We start from the raw sequence: 18,688 nt of genomic DNA, 5'->3' as shown, positions 1-18,688 counted from the left end.
CCGGCCTGATTGGCTCACCAGTCAGCCCTCATTTTCCTGAGACATTTTGTGTACGATGTCAGACAGAATAACACAGTGAAGCGAGGTTCATCTGATCTAAACGCCTGAATCCAGTGTTGTGTTCAAGACCAGCTAAACCAAGGCATCTTCATACAACTCTTTAATCACCATATATATTCGAGACCTATCGATTTATTGGTCGGTCAGTATGATCAGCTGATATTGGCCAATCACAAACAAACCCTGAGGAGTTAAAGTTGTAGTCTAACTGTAACAATTTTTTTTGTTATATTTGCTAAAATTGTCGTTATGATCTGACAGTAGAATAAGATACAGGTCAGCTGTGTGTGGCTCCACCCAGTGGCTGTAATTTGATTTGCAAGAATCTACCGCTCCCGGCTAAATACGTACTGGGCAGCCCCCCTCCCCCGCACAGGTGCAGCACCTGCTCGTACCTGATCAGATACGTTCAAACCCAAACTGTAAATAATGGCGGAGAACAGACAACAACAACAACAACAGAGCCGAAAAATGCCCCACCATTGCCCACGTTAAAAAAGAAGAAATAAGAAGACTGAACAAGAGAAGCAGTGTATAAACAAAGAATTGGACTGAACAAGAGAGAAAACTAGGATAATTGGAGCGTCCTTTCAGAGATGGAGGAGCTGAGGGATCTGTAAGGACTCCAGAGCGACGCAGAGTTAGCTGCTGTTCTGCTGGACAAGTAAGGACCTGCTTGATGTTTCATTCTATGTTTTAACCACGAGGCTGTGGTGGCAGCTGTTACAGTAATACTCACAATAGCGCTTATATCGCCGTACGATGTTGCAGTGGAGCTACGTAGCTTGTTGGTAAATCTAGCTTGTTAGCTTGTATGCTAACTCTGGTGTTGAGCTCTGTCTTTATGGCTACTGGTTAGCAAAAGTGTCAGTTATAACGTTGGTTTGTGTTCAAGACGCTCTGAAGTGGTTGAATTGGTTTAGAGAAATAACGTTACTCATGTTTCAGGAAGGCAGCATGGTGATGATGATTACCTGAATGATTACCTGGTAACTTCGTCTACAGCGATGTGAAGAATATTGTTTGTTACTCTGAATATCGACAGTGATCTGCATGAGGCACTCGTCATTATAATTTAGTTGTATTGGTCAGAAAGAGAAGAAACAGGGATTATGTTGTTGTTATTTTGAATGTGACATCTTGGTTATCTGGCGTCCTCTGTTACCGTGGTTACAAGTCTGCTCGTGCACAGCAGGCTCCTCCTCTGTGGGAGGGGCTTAGAAGGCAGCAGAGAGGAAGGAGGACTGACCTGGGAGCTGTGATCATTCTCATTTTTTCTCAAAACTCCAGACTGCAGCTTTAAATCAACTCGTAATTTTTTGGAAACATTAAGTTTTCTAGTGTCTCATAGAAACCATCATTAAGTAACGAGACAGTGTAACACAGCGATGTCCCTGCAGTCACGGTCTTAAGAGCTCTTGAAATTAAAATCCAGCTTTCTCTTCATCTCAAACTGAAACTGGACCGATTTAAAAGGTTCTCCAGACCAAAACCGAACTTGAGGCTACAACACTGCTTCATGTTAAAGCCATTACACTGAGCAATCAACAATAAGTTTATGATGAGCTTATGAGTTATAACGCTCCGTCTACTTTGAACACATTTATTAAAACTCAGCTCAACCTCGATCAAGTACGACGATAATATGCTGCATGTTTGCATATTATTTCTGCTGTATTTGAATTTAATATCGACTAGATCTGTTCATCAAATAATAATCATAGCAATAAACAAAAAGACTGATAAAGGTTTTATGTCTTTAAGACGAGGCAGCACTTTAATATATATATTGACATCCTTCTCTTTCTTTTTGAAACGGTTGAATAAAACACCAGAAGCAGCCGTTTGTGCATAAAGCTGGTATACAGAGCGTCTCTGTGCAGGCACATATTCACTGTTTGTCAACAGGAATAAATGGACACTTGCAATGTTTTCTAGTGGTGGAAGCTGCAGAAGAGAGGCAGCTGAAGGTTAAGAGAACAGCGAGCTTAGCTCTCTGTCAAGACTGCCGGCGGCCAAGGGTTTCGCTCTCAGCGACGCCAAGGCTGCCGCCTCACACAGGCTTCACGGTCATCCATTTAACAGCTCGTGTCGAGCGTTTGGCCGTTTCAAGTGAACACAAATACACCTGAACTCAACGTTTGGAGGGAAACAGTCACGTTTTAGTGGCTGATCTGACTGTCTGACCTGAACCGCTTCGGTGTGAGGCTGAAAATAAAAGACGACGGAGGTTTTTAAAAGCTTGCACACGACTCTCTGAATAATACAAACATCCATCCTAAGTGATTTCTTCAGACTCTCCTTTTGAACAAGAAAACAAACATCCAGCAGTGTGCAGATCCTTCTCTTCTCGCAGGTTATTTCAAGAAGTGAGTTTTAGCTTTGTGAAACGAGACAGAATAAAAGCTGAATACAGGTGAAATTAGTTCATTTCAGTTGAATCGCTGCAATTAAAGAGATTCACTTCTGGTTGACTTGGAAACTGAGAATTTACTCACTTGACTGAACAATCTTCTGATCACAGATAACACCTTGATTTAAATGTTTGTTTGCAGATGTGCTGCAGTGACAGGTGTGAAATACAGAGGTATAAAACATATGAACGCTGTGATGATGTCACATCCCTGACGTGACGGCGTGTAATCAGTCATGTGACCCTCAGCTCACCTCCTGCCCGGTGTCCAGCACGCACAGTTTGGCGCACTGCTTCTTGGCGTCCATCAGCACGTTGAACATGGTGCAGACCGACAGCGGCACCCTGAAGTCCGTCGACTTACTCGCTTTCTGCATTTTGGAATCAAATGCAGATTTTGTTCTGTGGGACAAGAAAAAAAGAAGGTTTTTACGCCTGAAATTTGATCTCTGGGAGCTTCCTAGGTCAGAAATGAGTCACATTTGTGCTTGTTGAGGTCGTTAATCACTGGAGATGCATATCTGTGAGTATTTACTGGGTTATATTCTGTATTCGTAGCATTAAAAGGGCTTCCTGTGGTCGGTGTGCGGCACAAGAATAAAGACAAAGACAGAGCGAGATGGATCCAGACAGATGTGGGGGTTCTGATCCAGCTGTGGTGACCTCTCAGTCTGACCTCTTGACGCAGGCCTCCATCATGTCGCTGGCCATCAGTTTGAGTCTCTGCTCCAGATGTTTGGCGAACTCGGGCTCCGGCCAGTGGAGGTCCAGCACGAACATCTGCAGAGCATCCAGCTTCCAGAACAAATCCTCGGAGGTGGCCGAGCCGTTACTGCAGGGAGGATGAAGAGCGTGACTAAAGTAAAGTAACAATACTGTTTTTACTTCTGTACTCCAGTAAAGTAATAGATTACAGGCTCTGACATGTACTCAGAGTATCAGAGTGAAAAGTCTCCCTCTGAAGGACATTTGTCGTCAAAGCTAACTGAAGCTCACGTCATATTAATAGAATTCAAAGACTATTAAAGTTAAAGGTAGAATCAGTAGGATTTGTCCCAGCTGTTCCTGAACGCACCACAAAGACAGTTGATTGTTGAGTCTCATTCCCAGGACGTCAAATAGACACATGTTGGGTTGGTAAAGCGTCCCGAGCAGCAACAAAGAGAGAAAATCAGAAACTCTCTGCAGATACGAGACACTAACACGCCTTTTCTCCACATTCCAGTCTCCCTCTCTGTCTGTTTACGCCTTCTTACGGCTTTTAAAATCAGTCTGCTGATGTTGGGAAGGCAGCGTGATGACCTCAAATGCATCACACTAAAGTGACAATCCAGTTTTGAAAATGTGAGGAGGAGAAAGTTCAGATACTTTTCCGCAAGTTCACTTATTTACACCACATAATAAATCTGCAGCCCGATTTGCATGGGACTAATATTATCACATGACCTCTGCGTTTGGCGAAATATGGAAGGTAATTTGCGGTGGAATTTTTACTTTACAAATTACGGACATGGCAGATTTGCACGGGATTAAGTTCATAGACGACCTCCGCAATTATTACAAATTACTCGAGGTCCCCAGGTAATACTAGCTCCGTGGGAACAGGGCTGAAGCCACAAGCAGGATGTGAACTCCAGTTTTCTGACTGAAGGGAAGTCCGCTCAGCCTCCTCCTGACTCGGACTTCCCTCACTCTTTACGCGTACAGGTGGCTGCTGCAGTCAGAGTGGAAACAACACAGTATCTTACAAAATAATTTAAGACGGTATCACAATATCAGTGAGCGTGCACGATCCTCTGATGATGCATCACAATATCTGTCTCACTGAAGAGCACAAAAAAAGCCCCTGAAAAATGTTCTCTGCACGCGGCACCAGATTCACAGAATTTGAGACTGAGATGAAAAAAGTACAAAGAGTACAGAAAGAATCGAGAGAGTAAACAAGACTAACGCGGAGTGTGTTCAGGTTGTGGCGAGTGTCTTCAACAGGTTTTCGGTGGTGTTGGTGCAGAGCTGTGTGCTTTCAGTCAGTAAACACAGCACCGAGGCTTGAATCAGAGACAGATGGACGTCTCCCCGCCTTCTCCCCTGCGCACAGGTTACACAGCAACACATGGCAACGCTCGCCGCCACCGACATCCAAGTGTACAGCGCCCGGCTAGAATGACAGCCACAGGAGGATGGAGGAGGAGGGGGGGGGGGGTTAAAACAAGCGCCACTCACTCCCTCACTTTTCTCACTTCGCCTTTAAAAGACTGTTACCTTAACAAGTGGCGCACAGGAATAAACGCTTTGGGCTGAGTCCGTGGTGCAATTAAACGCTCGGCGGCTATCCCCCTCATGTCTAATTAGCGGTGCTCTTCTCTGAGCGCGCTCCGCCCCGCTCCCCGGGGAACGGGACGATCCCACTCGCCCGTCTGTGCTCGCTAATGAAGTGCCAGCTTTTTTTTTTTTTTTTGTCGTTCTCTTTTTTTTTTCATTGGATCGAGGAGGGCCAAGTGAAGTGAGGTAGAGGAACAGTGTGGTCTGTGTTGTGGGAAAGGCTGGGGGAGTCGCAGCGAGGAGCCTTTTTAAGAAACGCAGCCTCCTGGTTGAGCGTCGGCGGCCCCGACATGGCCGACCGCCACGCCTCGGATCAAACCTCCAAAATGTCACTGATGTTACAGCTGAAGCCGACACGTTTGTGTTTTAACAACAAATCCTGTAGTCTGTAAATGTCATGCAATTATGAGAAGTGTCCATCGGAAGTGTCTTTATTTAAATCTGTATATTTCCTACGATGCATATTTTTTGGTCGCACCAGCATAAAATCAACAACTTGTAAAGGAACCGCTGGAATCTGTCCATTCGCAAATCAACACATAAGAGTTTGTTTTAGGTTCAACTTCAGTGACACAGCACGAAACTGTTGAGCAACACCAGAGAAGTAACAAAGTATTTGTACTTTGTGTGTCAGGTTTCTTTAACTGGGTTTTTATTTCTCTGGCAACCTTTGACTCCTCGTCTCTGCATCTGAACAGAAATATCTGAACTTTCTCCTCCTCACAGCTTCAAAACCGGCTTGTTACTTTAGTTTGATGCATTTGAGGTCATCACGCCGCCTTCCCGACATCGCAAGACTGATTTTAAAAGCCGTAAGAAGGCGTAAACAGACAGAGAGGGAGACTGGAATGTGGAGAAAAGGCGTGTTAGTGTCTCGTATCTGCAGAGAGTTTCTGATTTTCTCTCTTTGTTGCTGCTCGGGACGCTTTACCAACCCAACATGTGTCTATTTGACGTCCTGGGAATGAGACTCAACAATCAACTGTCTTTGTGGTGCGTTCAGGAACAGCTGGGACAAATCCTACTGATTCTACCTTTAACTTTAATAGTCTTTGAATTCTATTAATATGACGTGAGCTTCAGTTAGCTTTGAGCACAAATGTCCTTCAGAGGGAGACTTTTTACTCTGATACTCTGAGTACATGTCAGAGCCTGTAATCTATTACTTTACTGGAGTAAACAGGCTGAATCAGTACTTCTACTAATGTACAATCCAGAGAGCGTTCACAGGTTCAGCACAGAGACAATAAAAGGAAGTATACGATGATATTTGTTGCTCTTTAACTTTTAAAAATATTTTATTAACAATAACAAACAAAAAAATATAGAGATTTTTATAATTTATATACATTTTGCAATCATTTGCTGAATTCAGGAACATGTTGATCTTTATTCTTTTTCTTTTTGAATTCATAAGTATCTCATAGATAAACAGGAATGTGAGTCAGGAGAATGGGAATCTGATGAAGATGATGAAGATGATTTTCCTACATCCCAAAATTAAATACACATTAAAGCAAATGTTGCTGTGAAGATTCACATATTTGTCGTCTTGAGATTTTTCCTTTTGTCGTATTTTGTCTTTAAATCTTACCACTTGTGCTGCTGTTCTAAGAATCACGAAACAATCGGTTCTTAAGCTGCTTAAATGTAAAAATTTAATTCATGGACTGTTTCCCTTTGTTCCTGATGAGAAAAGACCACCTTTAAAATCAATACCACCTTAAAAACAGGGAGGGTCAGAGGGGAGAAACTGTTGTAAACGGTGAAAGCTGAAGGACAGATGGTGATTTTCTCTATTTTGTTTTGTTTTGTTTCGGAGGGAAGAGCAGCGGGGAGACAGTTTTCTGATAAAAGCTTTCACACATTTGAAAAAAGCAGAACGTCTCAACTTACAAGATGTCGGGCAGATTTATTCCTTGCAAGCTGCGATAGAAAACAACGGTGTTACCGTTATTACTTCACTGATGGCGACATGCACACAGCACAGCACAGCACAGCGACTCGTGACACGTTACAAAATCTTCACCAACGCGTCTCTGAGGAGCGATCGCATGCAGGCGGCGCCCCGCTGACAAAAGAGCCACAGTGTCACAGAAACAATTTGAAACCACAAAGCTGCCTCTCACGCCGAGCCCGGCTCATTCAGACGAGCAGAGCGCCGCGTCTCTCAGAGACCAGGACGGACCGGCAGGACGGAGTTTCTGGTGGTTATCAGTAACTTAAATGTGAGCGAGGCTTCACGCAGAGGAGGAAAACAAACAGAAATGTGGAGTTCTAACTTCTGCGTTTCTTATAAAACATGCACACAGACGAAGAAGAGAATGAAGGACAGACGGATGACGGAGATCTTCATCCACACCTGAACCCTGAAAACCCAGAGACCACCTGATGCACGCTGACATTACTTGATTCACCCTTTCAAAATAAAACCTTTAATATAAATCTGTTCTCTACTGATTTACTATAAAATCCACCATGAGGAAAATCAGGTAAGTATTCATTTGCAAGTCATCAATAATCAAGCTGTTCCTGATTTGATCCTCACGCTTTCTTTAATTAACTAATCATTAACTAATAAGTAGCTACTGTATAAGAGTTAGCTAGTTACTCATTAACTAATAGTTAACAAGCAGTTAGTTACTCATTCGTTCCTCATTCGTTACCTGGTAACTACTCAAAGTTTTGTGAGGCTTACTGTGAAGTAACAGAGAGAAATGTTTCAACGTATCAAGACATTAAAGGCTCATTTTTTACGTACGGAAATAGATACGTCAGTTTTAAAAAGATATCGGTCTAGGATCTTCTAGACTTTCCGCAAATGTTATCAAAACAAGTGGCTCAACTTCTGACAGGGAAAGAGTCATTTCATGGGGTTGTGATGCTCAAAAAAGTAGTTTTGGGCCCGAGTGCATCACGTGACTTTGTAGTTTGATGGCTTGGCCACAAAAACTGGCTTCAAAACCCGGTTCTCTCCCTGGGAGCCATTTCTTAAACCGTCTTCTTCCTCTTCTGATGGTTTCTAACTTGAACTTTCTGCTGCACTGCTACACTGAGACTACGGGAGATACTGCTCTTTTGTTCCGTATCCGTAAGCTTTTTAGAAAACATGCAGAAATATGGACGACATGGATGCAGAGTACAGCCTGGAGGCTCCGTCTGTATCCAAATATGAGTGGAAGCATAAATGAGCCTTTACTCAGCACCTCTCTATCGTCTCTGGCTCTGCTCGGGTTCAGGTCTGGGTGTTTTGTATTCGATGGATATCCTCTTGGATTCAGGAGGGTCTCGCCTACACCTCCTGTTATACATACGTGTTCTCACACAGCGGTCCCATCCACGCCGGCGCCGAGAAGCTGGGCATCTGAGGCAGCGTGAGAGGGAGGCTGGGGACTTTGGGAAGAGGAACGCTCGCTAGATTGTTAGTTAACGACCTTCCGGGTCAAAGTCAGCGGCGAGGTCGATCGATGGCGTAAAAGGAAAATGTTAAAAGGACAAAAGAGAGAGAAGAGAATGTGACAGTGACAGTGGGTGTTCTTCAGCTCAGCACACAAACAGAAGAACAGAAAATATAATGGAAGCCACTCGTCCTGCCTGCATTAATTGATCAATAGCAAATACCAATAAAACACAGAAAAGTCAGCGCTTCCATCTACTCCTTCTGTTTTCTTTCACTCAGGGTTGTTTTGTGGGCGTGCAGCTCTCACCACATTGTTCCCGTGTCCTTGCCGTGTGTTTTGCTGCGTCTGCCTTCTTTTGTTTCTCGGCCGTCCCGCTCCGCTCGGCGCCGCGCCGCCTTTCGTTTGTTTAGTTTCCTTCATCTTTTATTGTTTCTGCTACATTCACGCAGCTGCCAGTATCACACACACGACAAACCATCGCCGCCGAGAGTCAACAGAAGGTGAAAAAGATAATAAACGACTACTGAACTGACAGAGTCGTCCGCGGGGCGAGAGGACAATTCTCTCAGATAAAGAGCGTTTGATAAATATAGTGTTGGAAAACATTTCTGCCAGAAGAGACTTTATTTATGGACAGAAACGATTCACTGCTTAAAGACAAACAGGAGCTGAAACGCATCACACGCTTTGTGTCTTGATCCAGGGTCAGCGTCATGAAAATACCTTTAATGTGTCTTATAAATACAGAGAAAACAAACAGACGATGTTTCATTTTATTTACTCTTTCATCATGTCTTTTTAGATTGTCTTTGCTCTTCTTTGATAAGTAGTCGTCGTGCCTTTCATGCCTCATTCAGAGCTGCACGCGTTAAACTGTCCTCACATGTCAAACAAATCAGGAATCATATCCAGTTTTTCTGCCGTTTCACAGGTTCAGGTTCATTTCACCCTAAACACGGTTAGTAACAATCAAATAGACACCGAGTTAACGTCTCCCTACATTCAGCTCGGTGGAAATTACATTGTTGATCTCGTTTGTCCGTCAATTTATCTCGACAGAATCTGTGTTCACTGTCTGTTCATCGGTAAGTTTTCAACACAAACACAATCTGCACGAAGACGATGAAGGTGGCAGAAAGTTCCGGACTGTTTATAAGACTCGCAGACAAATGTTTAAATGATAACCTGATAATCTAAATGACTGCACTTCAGTGTAAAGCAGATCATAACTACATACTGCTGCAACACAGACGTTTAAAAACGAAGGACCGTCTCCGTCTGTGATCCTGTGCAACCCAGACGAGTATTTAAAGCTACACCGTGATGTTTTCTCAACCTAACCAGCTGGTTTTTGTGGCTAAACTCAAACGAGAGCATTAACACAACGTCGTCACAGGAGAGAAAAAGAAAAATCCACCTTAACGAACGTAAAGCAAAAGCATAAAGAAACGTACTTAGTTCACATTTATTCTGAGCTGAGCTTGTGATAAACGGCGTCATCATCTGCGTACGGATGATTCTTTAATTCGTCAGGTGATGTGTGGGCGGGCTCTTACTTGACGGACTGCCAGGTCTCCTGCTCGAAGCCGCGGTGGATGGACTGAGCGATGGACGACTCCATCAGGTCGATGTAGCGCACCACCAGGGGGACGTAGAGGTCCTGCAGGTGTTTGTGGAACGTCCCGTTGCACAGGTGAGCTGTGGGGGGGAACAAAGCATAAACAGCACCAGTTTATCCACGTTAACTCCTTTTTAAACCATTTTCAGTCAAACTAAAACTGATGAACATGTCCACGAATAATGCTTTACGTCTCCATGTCCTGTTTATTATTTCTTATTAAACCAGCTCTCTTACATTTTGTGTCTCTCAGTCATTAGCTTAGCTTCTTTGGCTAGTCGGCCAACGCTGTTTAATGTCTATGAGGCTGAACGAAGCTACGTTTCGCAGAACCCTGAACTCAACAACTAAATGTTTTAATGTAGTTGCAGTTTCTATATAATAAGATACAATAAAGTGTGTTTAGCAGCTCCTGTTCTCCAGTTTCAGTGTTGCGGGACTTGATCTGACCTCAACCCCATCCGACAGCTTCGGGATGAACTGGATCACGATACTGGTCTATTTTCAGACAGCGAACACAGACTGCGTTCTTCAAACTCTGCTCCTGATGAGACTCGACTAAATCTGAACAGTACAAGTGGCACAAAGGTAGAATCGGTGCTGTTCCTGCAGGATCTATTGTGTCTGCACAGGTGTTCATGATATTGTGACACTCTCAACCCGATCCGTCCTTGTAGGATTGAGAGAGAGACAGTAAAACAGACAGATAAACCCTCAGGGACGCCAACGGTCCACAGGAGGAGAGACAAAGACGGAGAGCGTGGTGAGAAAGCGAGCAGGCTGGTCTCTCAGGACTTCATTAGTTTTAATTCCTCTCGCTCTGCTCCGTCATGATTAACACTAGCCTTTTGGCCCCTCCAGAGAGATAAACCAGCCTTCCCTCGCAGCCGCTCGCCTTCACACCGACAATCAAGTGAGCATTTAAATAATCTACAGAACTACCGAGAGATAATACACTTGTTGAGGAAGAGAGATCCAGTCACCTGAGATCAGCCCAGCGACGGCCACTGTCGCAGCTTTGTTGATTTTTCGGAAACGTTTTGAATATTTAAAAAAAACTAAAATGTGTGTGAACAATTAGAAAAGTCAAGGACTGTTCATATCTGTACCGCCGTCAGGTTCAGAGAATGCAACTTTCATATCGACTTCATTATCCTGCGTCACCTCGAGCATCCGACCGGGACTGAAACTGAAACCAATCCGTCTCGCCTCAGTCATAATCATCAGAGAGGGACAGCCTCATTTGTGCAAACAGTCAAAACTATGATTCTGCTCTTTATGCGCTGCGACTCCGTCTATTGCCTCATTACGCTTCAATTTAAGTTGACTCATGTTGTGACACTTGGAATAATTACGGCATTAACTGAGGATGGTAATTAGAAAAAATAGAAAAGATATGAGCCACGGAAAAAAAAGAGATTTGTGGCTTCTTCGCATAATGAAATGCTGAGTTTTTTGTTCCCAACAGTGCCCTTGGGCTGTCTGTCTATCTGCCTGCCTGTCTGTTACTGTATTCGAGGTACTTTGGCATCGGCCATGTTAAATAACGCCTCGCATCTCGCCAAATCTCCGCTGGCTCCGAGACAAAGCCGAAGGAGGGCTTGGAAAGAGGAAACAATGAGCCGAGATTCTTTCTCCGGCAGCCGGGTGGAATCTAAACAGTGAGACGCAGTTTTGTCAGAGAATAAAATTACAAACACAAAAAACCTGAAACGCAGCGGTAAGATTCTGATATTCATCATACTTCAATCTAAAGTTTCCAACAGAATTTTTTTTTTCTTTTCGCACCGACAAGAAGACAAAATAATAAATAAGTGGGTGGATAAAAAAACATTCCTTATTCCTGAGACCATGTTGGATGTTGTTCTGTGGACGAGTTCCAGAAGAACCGTTTAAAATCCATCAATTCACAAAATAGATGAAGTGGAAACATTAAAGTTTATCTGCTGCTGAACACTTCTTTATTTCCAGCTTCCATCTTTTATCAGCTGAAGTCAACGAGGACAAACTGCTTGATTATTTTGATATTTTATTCCCAGTTTTCCTCGATTTCAACGTTTTTTATTGTGTTTTATTCTTTGATTCATCTGTGAAGTTTCAGGTGCTCAGTGTGAGGCTGCCCAGCGCTGTGGACCGAGAGGGAAGTGGATAAAAACGAAAAAAAAAAATAATTAGAAAAGACTTCACTGAACAAAACTGTCCAGTTATGAGGACACAGGGAGCTTCAGCTTCAGTTCCCTGACAAGAAGTCTCACACACCTTCACACTAATAATATTTGATATGTGCCAAATTGTCGGGTCAGTGTTCACTTTGTTACGTACAATATAAACAGACTAGAAGATCATCTTTCCAATTAAATGTCCCTCTGGAGTTACAGTGTCGAAACAATGTTTTCCATCCAGTTCAGAGCATTAAACCGGTGGTGGGTCGACCGGTCGACGGCGGAGGAACAACGGAATTATTTCCTTTTTTATCTTCTTCTCCCAGAAGACTCGTAAGTCAGGACACTCCTGAAAAATGTGGGAAATTATCTCGATTACTTTCCAATAAAGAGAGTTACTGACACTCTCTCTTAAATCCTTTAAAAACAAACACTTCTTTATTCTTTTACTGAAAATTGACGTTTTTAAAAATACTGTAAAGCGCACCACGGATTCGGAACTGTGTCATGGAGGTTTGGAGGGTTTAAATCATGTTTCAGGACTTTCTGCTTTTTCTCTCATTTTCCAGGTGTTTTCCACACACCTGGAACTCTTTGGTCATCTGGTGTTTTGTTGTTGCACAGAGAGATCTATCCGTTCTTTATCCCATTCTTAATAACTAATCAGAAATAATTGATTTAAATGCTCACAGGCTGACGTCTCCTGCAGCTACCTGTCGACAGGTAGACGGGTCGGGGCAGAGATCGTGTCCCTCTACCTGCCGCGACAGTTTTCTCCTCCGCTCGTGTTAATTACTTCTCTGCCTGAGCGTGCGAGGTGTCGTTAACCTCGTCTCTTAACAAGCCTTGTTTTCTTTAGCATCATCGGTGTTAATTAGCTCTCAGAGCCGAGACCACGTGGCGTACGGGGCATTTCCTCCCCCCCCCCACAAAAAAATGAAGGTCAGGCTGGAAGTAAACAGCAGAGTTTTAAAAAGGAGATGAAACGCTGGCAATTCCTGTTTCTGGTGTATTTCTATCCCTGTATGGATCAATCTCAACGCTAATTTGTTGCTGCAACAATCCAATTTCTCCACGTGCGTCGAGTTAAGTCTCGTTCTGACGCTGCAGACGCAAAACGTTTCCTGTTAGAGGACGTAAAAAACTTCATGACAGCAGAAACAGCGTCAGGTGAACGAACACAATGTGCTTTTCTTTGTGCGGGAAGACGAGAGCAGCGTGAAACACACAAAAAGAGACTTTTAGGATTTTTAAGTTTGCATCTTTAAATCCCCACCATTCCCACCACAGAGCGCCACTGTGTGTGTGTGTGTGTGTGTGTGTGTGTGTGTGTGTGTAGGACGATCTGACTGCTGCACACACACACACACACACACACACACACACTTGTTGGTTGCGAGCCCACAGAAACTGGCAGAGTGGAGCTGTGATTACAGACAGCAGGAAATTACACACTGAACTGTGTTTGACACTCAGTTTGTCAGCGGCACAAATCACAGAAAACCTTCCATGTTGAATTTCCACCAAGTAAATGAAACAATAGGAGTTCAATCTGACGGGAACAATTGTACCGATTGTGTTGAAGCAAAGACACGTCAACAGAGAGAGAGAGAGAGGAAACAGAAAACAGGTTGTATGTTCAGGATAAAAACAGATTGACGAACGGGAGGCAGATGAGTTTGAAGAACGCCATCTTGCTCTCAGTTTGAGAAGTGGCGCTCAGCAAACAGGTTTGGAGGAGGAAAGTTTGATAACTGGCATTTCACGTTCGGCGTGAATCCGTTTTGCACCGTTACATTCCCAGAGCTGAGGTCCGGATGCAGCTCTAATGCAGCCCGGTGATCACGTGACGGTCAGAGCCGATCCGAGCCGGTTCTGACGGTCGTGATGGAGGAGAAACGAGCTCGCTCGACTGCGTCTTCTGGGGAAACACTCATGATATTTGAATTTCCCTCACCGTGTGAGTCATTTCATGCAAACTCACTGATAAATCAAGAACTTCTCCCAGTTGATGTCTTGGATTTTGTCAATTCACAAAATGTGTTTCATCAGGAGACTCACAGTCGGTCCGCAGGAAGTTGTTGTGGAGCTGGAACAGCGGGAAGCTGTCCCACGAGTCGACGGGCTGGACCTGCAGGGCGCCGTCCATGTCGGCTCTGTACAGCGACAGAAACGTCTCGGCGTGTTCGGCCATCAGCTCCGGCCACCACGAGAAAGCCTGAGGAGGACGAGAGCGGACGAAAAGTCAAGAATTTAACAGGAAGTTGTGTTACTATTACTATTACCAACTGTATTTTCACAGACAGCAGAGAGATCTTCTTTTCGCTTCGACGTTTAAAACATTTCCAGAAAGCTGCATGTAAATCAGTGACCAGTGAAAACGTCCACGGAGGGTAAACACTTGTTTACACGCAGCCCGTCTCACTTCCTGTGTGTAATGTTCGTCTTGTCACCGTCCAGATGACCAGATCAGATCTAACTAATACAAACGACCTGTTAAAAGCTGCAGGAATCTAAATAAATGGAGGCAGATGTGAGATATCTTGAGCCGCTGTGACTGTTGATGCTTTTAAGGAGGAGGAAAAAAAGCCCAGAAGTGCTGCTGCCGCCGGGCTGCGCGCCTCCACGCCTCCACGCCGGGCCGAGGTCGACCCGCTCAGGTGACCGCTGCTATCGACAGGTGAAGGACATCTGAGAGAAAAGTGCAACCAGCACCGAGTCGCGCGCTGATGCACCGAGGTCAGCGTTTGTGTACGACGGAGGAAGAGGAGGCTGAGATGTAAGACGGAGAGAAAGAGAAGTGACACGGCAGCGGCTCTCGCTCGTGGCCTTGCAGGACGTCTCATCCTTTCAAACGCGCCTTTTCAGTTTCCCCGTGACTGACAGCGAATTAAACCAGCCCGCCGATTCTTCGGCACTTACAACACCTGCCCTCAGCAAGGCAGCAATTTCAATGAGGGCTGAGTATAAAATAAATGCTGCCGTCGGTCCATCGAGAGAGAGAGAGAGAGACGGAGAGAGAGAGGAGAAGGAGAGAAGCAGAGGATTCAGAGAGAGGAGAGACGGACGTGACAGGACGGAAAGGACAGATTCAAATGTGATTAGAAGAATCGATCAGAGGAGTGATGGTGGGAGGAAAGAGGGATGGATGAAGGACAGACATGAGGAAGGGAAAGGAAATAAAAGAAAGAAAAAAACACATGTGAGGACAGATAAAGGTGAGAATAATGTCAAGACACAAATAACAAGAAACCCAAAAAAAGAAAAGAAAAGGGGGAATAATCCACAGAAGAAACATAAATGGTAGAAACTAAAAAGAAATGAGTCCTGCAGAAGAAACGAGGGAAAGAAAGAAAGGAAGGAAGGAAGGAAGGAAGGAGGGAGAAAGACAAAAACAAAAACAGGGAAAATAAGGAAGGATGATTAAGGAAGCAAGTGGAGAAGAAGAGGGGATGATTAATAGAAAGAAGTCAAGATATAAGGATAGAAATGAGGAAGAGGGAAAAACAGACAAATAGGGATAATTAGGGATGGAGGTATAAGTAGAGAGGGATAAAGAGAGAAGAGAAGAAAGGAAAAATAGGGTAAAAAAACAAAGGGATGAGGGAGATTAGTAGAGAAAGGATGAAAAATAAAGGGAAAAGGAACAAGTGGGGAAACAAAAGAGAAGAAGGAAAGATGGTAAAAAGGAGGAAGACTGAAGAAAAACAGGATGGAAGACACTAAGAAAATAAAGAGAGGGAGGAAAAGAGGAGGAAAACAAGGGGGAAAGGAGGAAGAGAAGAGAGGAAGGTCAGATTGAAGGGAACAGAGACGGACTGAAGATAAAGGAAATGAAGATTAGAAGGACGGAAGAAAGACGACACCCAAAAACAGACAGAGCGAGGGGATAAAGACGAGAGCAGAGATTAAAGAAGGAGGGATAACGGAGGAAAACAAAGAGGGATAAGTGACGGAGAGAAAAACAAGAAGGAACAACAGGAGGAAGAACGACAAAGAGAAGGAAGCGAGTGAATGAGGAGACGACGAAGGACAGAAGATGGGAGAGAGGATGGAAGAAGTGAACATGCTTTTATTTTAAGGAGCAGAGGAGCGTTCGGTGCTGACGTACGTATTGAAACACCGAGGACGCGTACGGAATATTCCCCGTGTTGGCTAACGACCACGAGCTGAGGCCATGTTCACCAGGCGGCCATTTTCTTCTAGAGTGTTCATCCGTGTTCATCGCAGCCGCAGCTCAACATATTTCATTACCTGGTAGCTAACGTTAGCATTCAGCCACTTTCTAGTTTCCACTCGATGGATCCATTTCACTTCCAGGCTTAAAGAAATGAGTCCAAGGTTATTTTACGCTTTTCTGACCATCTGGTGCGACACTGTCGGTTAGCTGAATGCTAACGTTATTTATCACACGGCTCTTCTTAATGCTGTAGAACACTACATTCACTTGAATGGACCTTCCCAACATTCGGCGGTCGATTATTTTCGTATAATTGACCGTTGCTAAGCATATTTGACCGTCGTCAAGGAAAGTGGCCTTTTTGCCTCTGATTCACGTATTTCGTATCACTCCGCGCTCTAAAATCTTTGCTCCGCAAGTAGTCCGGTCACTTTTCACTCCATCGTCTTCGGTTGCTAAGCGACGTCAGCTGATCTGTAGTCTACTTCATATCAGAACAAACTACTCCTAGGCCACTAGTATGGATGAGTTTCACATTAAGTTTAATATTCTTGGAAATTACGGTGATTTTGCGTCTTGGCAAAAGGCTGAGTTGTCGTCACCGGTCAAGGACAGAAAAAGAGAGGAAATGTCAGGGCGGGGGGTTAAAGGGAAGAACTATGGAAATATAGGAGTTGGACCCAAACGCAGATAATCAGAGGACAAGAGGCAGCAATGAGGGGAACAAAAGGCGAGCTTTAATAAAACTAAAGCTGAAGTACAAAAACCAAAAAGGAGCAAGACCAAAAACGAGACAAAAGCAAAGTAGCAACCAAGAGAGCTAAACAAAGTGCAAACAAAAGGACAAAGTACAAAATCAAAAATGCAGATTGCAAAACTCAAAATCCAACACATACCATGAGACACGAGAGGAGGCAAGGCAGGAACATGGACATGAACAGACACTGGCAGAGACAATGAACGGACAAGGAGTGCAGGGGATTCACAGACTAAATACACAGACTAATGACCAGACAAGGAACAGGTGAGGAGAGAGCCCAGGTGAGGTAACGAGAGGGAGGAGCATGGAGGACAAAACACTGACAGACAGAGGGAGACAGACTGCAACTGGGAAAATACACAGGAGAACTTAAAGGACACATGACACAAGAGGGCATGGAAAATCAAAACATAAGACACAAGACACGCAACAACATGAATACAGAGACATAAAACCAGAGTCATGACAGTACCCCCCCCTCAAGGGGCAGCTTCCAGATGCCCCAAAGGAACCCATTACACAGAGACCTAAAGAAGCCGGGAGGGTGGAGGGGGTTCGGGAGGGGTGCCAAAGTCCAAACGATGATGGGAGGAGGAGGAGGGCCAAGGTTGAGGCCCACAGAAGGGTGACGGCGGGGGCGAAGGTTGAGATCCTCAGGAGGTCTGTGGCGAAGACGAAGGTGGTCTGGAGGTCTGTGGCGAAGGCGAAGGTGGTCTGGAGGTCTGTGGCGAAGGTGGTCTGGAGGTCTGTGGCGAAGGCGAAGGCGGTCTGGAGGTCTGTGGCGAAGGCGAAGGCGCTCTGGAGGTCTGTGGCGAAGGCGAAGGCGCTCTGGAGGTCTGTGGCGAAGGCGAAGGCGCTCTGGAGGTCTGTGGCGAAGGCGAAGGCGCTCTGGAGGTCTGTGGTGAAGACGAAGGCGTTCTGGAGGCCGGCTGCGAAGGCGAAGACGAAGGCGTTCTGGAGGCCGGCTGCGAAGACGAAGACGAAGGCGTTCTGGAGGCCGGCTGCGAAGGCGAAGACGAAGGCGTTCTGGAGGCCGGCGACGAAGACGAAGGCGTTCTGGAGGCCGGCGACGAAGACGAAGGCGTTCTGGAGGCCGGCGACGAAGACGTAGGCGTTCTGGAGGCCGGCGACGAAGACGAAGGCGTGGGCTGGGACCCACTGGAGGCCGGCGGCGAAGGCGAAGGCGTGGGCTGGGACCCACTGGAGGCCGGCGGCGAAGGCGAAGGCGTGGGCTGGCACCCACTGGAGGCCGGCGGCGAAGGCGTGGGCTGGCACCCACTGGAGGCCGGCGGCGAAGGCGAAGGCGTGGGCTGGCACCCACTGGAGGCCGGCGGCGAAGGCGAAGGCGTGGGCTGGCACCCACTGGAGGCCGGCGGCGAAGGCGTGGGCTGGCACCCACTGGAGGCCGGCGGCGAAGGCGAAGGCGTGGGCTGGCACCCACTGGAGGCCGGCGGCGAAGACGTGGGCTGGGACCCACTGGAGGTCGGCGGCGAAGACGTGGGCTGGGACCCACTGGAGGCCGGCGGCGAAGACGTGGGCTGGGACCCACTGGAGGCCGGCGGCGAAGACGACGGCTGGGACCCACTGGAGGCCGGCGGCGAAGACGTGGGCTGGGACCCACTGGAGGCCGGCGGCGAAGACGTGGGCTGGGACCCACTGGAGGCCGGCGGCGGAGGCGAAGGCTGAAGCCCTCTTGAGGCCGGATCGCTGACTGGGAAACCCTCCTGGGCCTTGGCCGGACCACCAACAGAGGTTCGCAGGGAGCTGGTGGC

The 18,688-nt window shown here is 45.9% G+C and overlaps 1 protein-coding gene across 12 annotated transcripts in view; it reads right to left on the bottom strand.

Moving 5' to 3' along the window:
• cadps2 (Ca++-dependent secretion activator 2) overlaps positions 1 to 18,688 on the bottom strand; it is a 182,570-nt gene that overhangs the window by 24,970 nt on the left and 138,912 nt on the right. For 8 of the 12 annotated variants that reach the window (XM_030426028.1, XM_030426032.1, XM_030426030.1 and 5 more), the window contains 6 exons: positions 14,038 to 14,194; positions 9,753 to 9,894; positions 8,110 to 8,229; positions 6,692 to 6,721; positions 3,150 to 3,305; positions 2,728 to 2,875 (listed from right to left, as the gene is read on the bottom strand). In XM_030426028.1, coding sequence (XP_030281888.1) covers positions 2,728 to 2,875; positions 3,150 to 3,305; positions 6,692 to 6,721; positions 8,110 to 8,229; positions 9,753 to 9,894; positions 14,038 to 14,194 — 753 coding nt within the window. The remainder of the gene's footprint in view (positions 1 to 2,727; positions 2,876 to 3,149; positions 3,306 to 6,691; positions 6,722 to 8,109; positions 8,230 to 9,752; positions 9,895 to 14,037; positions 14,195 to 18,688) is intronic. The other 4 variants (XM_030426034.1, XM_030426036.1, XM_030426035.1 and 1 more) reach the window with 1 other exon arrangement.

This window comes from Sparus aurata, chromosome 8, assembly GCF_900880675.1.
Source record: "Sparus aurata chromosome 8, fSpaAur1.1, whole genome shotgun sequence".
Taxonomy (NCBI): domain Eukaryota; kingdom Metazoa; phylum Chordata; class Actinopteri; order Spariformes; family Sparidae; genus Sparus; species Sparus aurata.
The sequence above is the reverse complement of the archived record's forward strand: the minus strand, read 5'-3'. Positions and strand labels throughout refer to the sequence as shown.